The sequence below is a fragment of the Spinacia oleracea genome, chromosome 5 (assembly GCF_020520425.1).
Source record: "Spinacia oleracea cultivar Varoflay chromosome 5, BTI_SOV_V1, whole genome shotgun sequence".
NCBI lineage: Eukaryota > Viridiplantae > Streptophyta > Magnoliopsida > Caryophyllales > Amaranthaceae > Spinacia > Spinacia oleracea.
The window spans coordinates 525,835-531,707 of record NC_079491.1 but is presented as its reverse complement, the minus strand read 5'-3'; the positions used below and the strand labels follow the sequence as shown (position 1 = coordinate 531,707).

The 5,873-nt window shown below is 35.1% G+C and overlaps 1 protein-coding gene across 1 annotated transcript; it reads right to left on the bottom strand.

The window, feature by feature from the left end:
* Positions 1-240: 240 nt before the first annotated feature.
* LOC110776395 (shaggy-related protein kinase NtK-1) lies at positions 241-4,514 on the bottom strand. Its single transcript, XM_021980959.2, has 13 exons — positions 4,273-4,514; positions 3,213-3,386; positions 3,003-3,095; positions 2,857-2,916; positions 2,459-2,731; positions 2,300-2,374; positions 2,130-2,186; positions 1,845-1,985; positions 1,709-1,759; positions 1,230-1,325; positions 1,061-1,144; positions 818-920; positions 241-736 (listed from the first exon to the last, which is right to left on the bottom strand). The coding sequence occupies exons 2-13, from the start codon at positions 3,324-3,326 to the stop codon at positions 654-656; spliced, it is 1,230 nt and encodes a 409-aa protein (XP_021836651.1). The 5' UTR covers positions 3,327-3,386; positions 4,273-4,514; the 3' UTR covers positions 241-653.
* Between the last annotated feature and the right edge of the window lie 1,359 nt (positions 4,515-5,873).

Sequence of the window (5,873 nt, the reverse complement as noted above, 5' to 3'; positions counted from 1 at the left end):
GCTTAATGAAGACCCTGAAGAAGAGAAGAATAGTTCTTACAAGAATCGGAAGTTTAGCTGTAATTGTGATTGTGATTGTACACTGAAACTAAACAAGATCTAACTCGTTCGAGTTTTGGCTGAGATCCCTTTGCTATGATTACTCTTCATTTGCACTACAACTTAAACGTGATAAAGAGTAATGAATAATTCATGATTGTCGCCTCGTTTAAATACTTCCCAAAATCAATGGCAAATTCGTCAAGGTAATACACTAATACTTCTATTAAAATCATAGAGAGTAAAAATTAGGAAATTTTACAAAAAACACAGCAGTCACAGTGATGCAGTGCCTCTCTGAATCGAATAACAGAGTGAACCATATAAAAGAATAAAATGATCATTTAATTCGATACATAGTTACAACCTACAGTCACATCTACAGACAAGGGTTCATCGCCCATTAGGTTCTGGGTACAATAAACAGAACCTTCCCATATTACCACACCATTATGAACGTAAACAGCACGTTAGCAGAGAACATACAAAGTTAATTGAAATTAATATAACCTCCAAAGCTTCCCCTTGAACATGCGCATATAGCTATCTACTTCAAACCAGCTGAAACATTTCTCCATGAAAGCACCTCTTGAGCAAGATCGCCGTCAACTACATCATGATCCAAGAAAAGCACACTGCTTTCTAGCATGTTCTGGAACAAGCCTCGCCAAAGTTTCGGTATGAACTCCTTTTAGTTCTGGTCCATAGCAGAAGAATGCATTAGCAACCAAGAAAGAGATATACAGAGAGGTAGGAGGAAAGGGGAAAGTGAGTATACCATGAGCCTTAAAATTGAAGAGTGGGGGAAGGGCCCGCCCATTGGGTAAGCGAGAATTTGGATCACGTAGCTCGTCGAAGAATGGATGAATTAGAGCTTCTAACTGCATTTTGACAAAAGAAATGAGATAAGTAACTTCAAATTTAGCAACAAGCAGAAGGTACTAATAGAAAACTATGATGAAAAACAAGCATTTACTAGGATTACGAATACAATCATAGAAATAGGAACTTAGAAACTCACAGCTGTGCAACGAAGGTTCGGACTATATTGCAGAAGTCTTGAGACAAGATCAACAGCCTCAGGAGGCATACGCTTGTGGAATATCTGTTTTCAACATAACAAGTGCCGTGATTAGCTAGATGATACAGTAAAAGTTAGAGGGAGAACAGAAAAGTAGAGTCCAGCATACCTTGTGCCATGGGTGTGCTTTAATTTGGGGGAACTTAAATTCGGTGTAATTGGGATTCATACATTTTATTTCTTCCCTTGTTGGGGTACCCAAAACCTGCATGAAAGGAAAGAAACGAATTTAGAGTTAATCTGAAAACAAGAAGAAAATTAAGACATCAGGTTGTTTAAAACCCATGAGCCTGAAGCAAAAACTAAGCCAAAATTCAGCAATGAGCTTCTGATTTCATAAATTAACTCACATACATTGCCCAATTTTGTGTGTGCGCTACACATGCATGCATCTCAAGTATACAAAGATAACTAAGAAAGCCAGCATCTTTGCGTGTTCTTTATACAAGGCAACAAGTCTCAAGTCACACCCATCTAATATCCATGCCTTTAATCATGCTTTATTGGATGATCAATTAAGATGCTAATTACATCAAAGTCATACATTTTTACATCAAATCACAGAAGAATTAAGATTTTGGCAATCACCTTGATAATCTCCACAAGCTGATCTACTCCACTCTCACCAGGGAATAAAGGCTGCAAGTAAGTAAAAATGGAACATGGTTAGGATATATGCCAATATAGTTTCACATAACAACAGCCTTAAAAGTCAAAGACATACTTGTCCAAGAAGCAGTTCAGCAAGAACACAACCAGCAGACCAGATGTCAATTGCAGTTGTGTACTCAGTTGCTCCGAATATCAGTTCTGGTGCACGATAGTATCTAGAGCATATATAAGATATGTTTGGCTCTCCTTTCACCTGCCAATTTAATATTTACCGAAGGTCAGAACTAATAAATAGACAAGATAGGTAATTAGGTACATACGGAGTAAATCAGAAGAAGTGACGTTGACATTGACAACAAGCAACAAAAGGAGTTAGAGCAGGAACAAGAGGACAAACCAAGACTTTAGCACTTCCAAAGTCGCAAATCTTTAACTGGTGCGTATGCGGATTGACCTGCATCGATAATAGACAACATGAGATAAATAACAGGAAAATTTTCTATCCACAACGAATTTAATCTTTAAAAAATCAAATGAAAATCCTTTGAAGGGACATTATGGCATTACCAGTAGGTTTTGGGGCTTTATGTCTCTATGGCATACCCCAATTGTCCCGTGAATGTAGGCTAATGCTCGACAGATCTGTTGTCAGTAAAAGCTGTTGTTAGAACTATACATTTTAACTATCTAATAAACATTACAATCAAACCCTCCGACCACATATACCTGGTACATGTAAAGCTTTACATATATCAACGGCATTCTCTGGTTTATCTTGTTGTAGTGTCTTATGACACGATGAACAGTTTCAGGGACAAACTCAAGCACCAGATTAAGATAAAGTTCATCCTTTCCAGTTGTGGAAAAGAAACAATGCTTTAAAGAGGTGACATTTGGATGATCCAAAAGACGCATTGTCTGCAACTCACGGTTCTTGTATCTCTTGTCCTGAAGGACTTTCTTTATAGCCACAGTTTCACCCGTCTCCAAACACTTTGCCTGGACATTCCAAGAAAAGAACATTAATAATGTTATCCAAGTTGGATGTAAGTCATGAAGAAGACTGCATTTGCAATTATAGATCATAGTTTTGTACGGAAGTATCGGGTTATTGCCAAGTTTACCTGAAACACTTCTCCAAAGGATCCTTGTCCGACAACACGCTCAGCCATGTAACTCACTGTCTGTTAACACAAAACACATCATTCATATAAGAAAACATATCTTACAGAAGAATCACTAAAATGATCGTATGGAAGTTCAGCATTACCTGCTTAGCTTGCCCGTTTTTACCACCAATCGTCGTGACAATTATATGACCAGTCTCTGCACCATTACCATCAACAACAGCAGTTTCCATTTCCTAAAAAAAGTCCGAGTCAAGAATTCATAAAATTAAGCAACAAGCTAAAAAGCAATCAAAAGAAGTGAAGTGAAGGTAAAGCAGGATTGATGTATTGAATTAAACATAGATATTTACCTTATCATCTCTAATTTTCATGCCATTCATCTCATCAGGTAACTTATCAATAGCACCAACATTGCCACCGGCCTCTCTAAGCCCAGAGGTGGGAGCGATACCCACTGGAGCCATTATATCGTTTCCACACAAAATGACCAGCAGGATTCAAAGTCACCAGCAAGAATAAATAATCTGTACAAAGAAACGCATCCAAACAAAGGGTTAGACCCTTGCACATTAATAAACAAACATAAAGAATGAAATAACAATATCTTGGCAAGAAATACAACTGGAAAACAATGTTAGCACAAAATGGAAAACAATGTTAGCACAAAATGGAAAACCAATAACCAATTCTAATAGAAAAATAGAGTTTGCAGACCCCAAAATCACCACATTTAGCTTATGATCAAGGCATTGCAATAGGCAAGTTTAAAACTGAACTCATGTACCAAAACAAAGTAAACCGCAGCTGCAGATTTGACAATAGTGGGCAGGGTGTTGACTCTATTGAGGTCAATGGATTTGCAGGTAGATTTGCGATTATGAAAGAGAAGATGGAAACCCAAGTTTAATTGTTAAATTGGAAGAAAACCCAAGTTTAATTGTTTAGGAACGGAGTTGTCGGAGCTCATGTAGTAGGTTGGTGGTGGTGCAACAGAGCTCAAGGGTAAGCTAGAATGAATCCCGGCATTGTTATTGTCTTTCACAAAGCTTGAACAGTAGAGATCCCAATCAAAATTTGTTCATCAAAAAAGGGGGTTTTAGCTGATTTACTTTTCTTAGTTGTTCTAAGATCTGCTGAGAATTATGGTTTCACAACGGTAGAAATGGTGGATCAAACAAGTCGAAACCCTAATTAGAAAATACTGTAATCTATTTATAATCTAATTACAAAGATGGAATCTTTTTTACTTTTGTTTGAGGGAAATAGGACATAAAATCAAAGAGATGAAATTAAACAAGATATGAAGAAGAAAAACAACAATCAAAAAGTACAATATGGAACAAACCCAAATCAGAATAAAATAGCAGATGAATTAAAGAAAAACACAGAGAAATACAGAGACAAACATACCAGTAAAAGACAGGAAGATGGAGGAGATGAGGAAGGTTGGTGTAGGTGTTGTTGTTTAAGAGAGAGAAAGTTGAAAGTGAAAGGAAGAGGCAGCTTAATTATACAGTTTTGTAATGAAGGAGATGAAGAAGAAGACGAAGAAAAGAGGAAGCTTGTGTTTTGGGGTTTGGTCACAGTCAAAGGGAGAAACAGGAAACAGAAACACACTCTCTCTCTTCAACCAATAATAATATTAACAATAAACTTTGAAATATTTAAGTAATGAATGCGTAAATTGTACTAATTTCTACTTTTTGACCGTTCAAACTTGAATGGCCCCTTTGGCTTTTACTAATTCCCTATTTTGGATTACTTTTCCCTTTCTCTTTCCTTAACTTTGAATTGCTACTTATCACGCATTTTATTCATTGGCCATTCTTTCCATCATTAGTTCATTACCATATTGTATGGTCTAAATTTGAATGAAATTAACTTGTCTGAATTTATTTTGGTTGAATTAAAATATAGGTAAATGAATATTTAGATTTGACTGAAATCAATTTAGGGTGCGTTCTAATCATCTAATTTTCACTTACTTTTTTTGAACTTGTCTTATGTGAACTTATCTAAACTTAACTGAACTTATTAAACTTATCAAAACTTATTTTAGTTATATATTGTACTTGGTCAACCCTTATTTTTCCTGAACTTATATATCTAAACTTATCTGAACATATTTTTCCTGAAATAAGTGGAAATAAGGTGAACAGAACAAAGTCTTACTTGGACTTAACTAACCTTATAAACTTCTTTGTGCCTTAAGTTGATGTTTGGTTGACATAAAAAACTATTATATTATTTAAAAGAACCTTATATTTGTTGAACTAATTTTGCCTGAATATATTTAAACTTTTTTTTCCTGCATAAGTTCAAAAAAACACACTCAAGTAACACGTTTTTGCCGCTTTTATGTTGCCTATTTTTGTATATAGACTCACATTGTGTTTGTCATTCCTTTATTGGTGCCCATTTTTGCTAAATTCATAGGACATTTTACCACTTTGCTATAATTGTGTTTGTTACGGTTGAAAAAAAATGAATAGAGATATTAATTTGTTTTTTATAATGTAATGAACATTTATATAATCGTATATGTTATAGAGTTAGTAACAAATTTTCAAAATAATTCTGCTTTATTTATCGAGGAATAGTATATAGGGTTCAAAACTTTTTAATTTGACAAAATCAAGGTGGGAGTAGCATATAGTTTAGGTAGCCAGCTTGGTCAAACCGACCTTTTGAATGATAATAATGATAAATAGTTGGGAAGTTAACATTAAACTAATAATGGCACAACTTTTGTTGCTTAGCAAACCAATTCCAGGAGATGCTTGAAAGAAAATTTTAAACTTTTTAAGTAGAAAAATTGGATGATTTAAGAAATTAATTCGTATTTACTGCGTATATTTTAGTGATGTTGAATTGCTACTATAATTGTTTTATATAATTATAATTGTTTTATATAATTCGTATTGTAACCAATTGACTGTTGGTTCAGTGGTGATTGAGGCTGAACTTGGTAGGGAGGACCTGTGTTCGATCCCCCGCAACAACAATTGGGA

Bases quoted from the DNA above. Each gene is read 5' to 3' on its own strand.
- LOC110776395 (XM_021980959.2), bottom strand. From the start codon at position 3,326: ATGGCTCCAGTGGGTATCGCTCCCACCTCTGGGCTTAGAGAGGCCGGT. The intron at 3,096-3,212 runs GTAAATATCTAT...GACTTTTTTTAG, and splicing joins TGAAAATTAGAGATGATAAG to GAAATGGAAACTGCTGTTGT. The intron at 2,917-3,002 runs GTAATGCTGAAC...TTGTGTTAACAG, and splicing joins AAAACGGGCAAGCTAAGCAG to ACAGTGAGTTACATGGCTGA.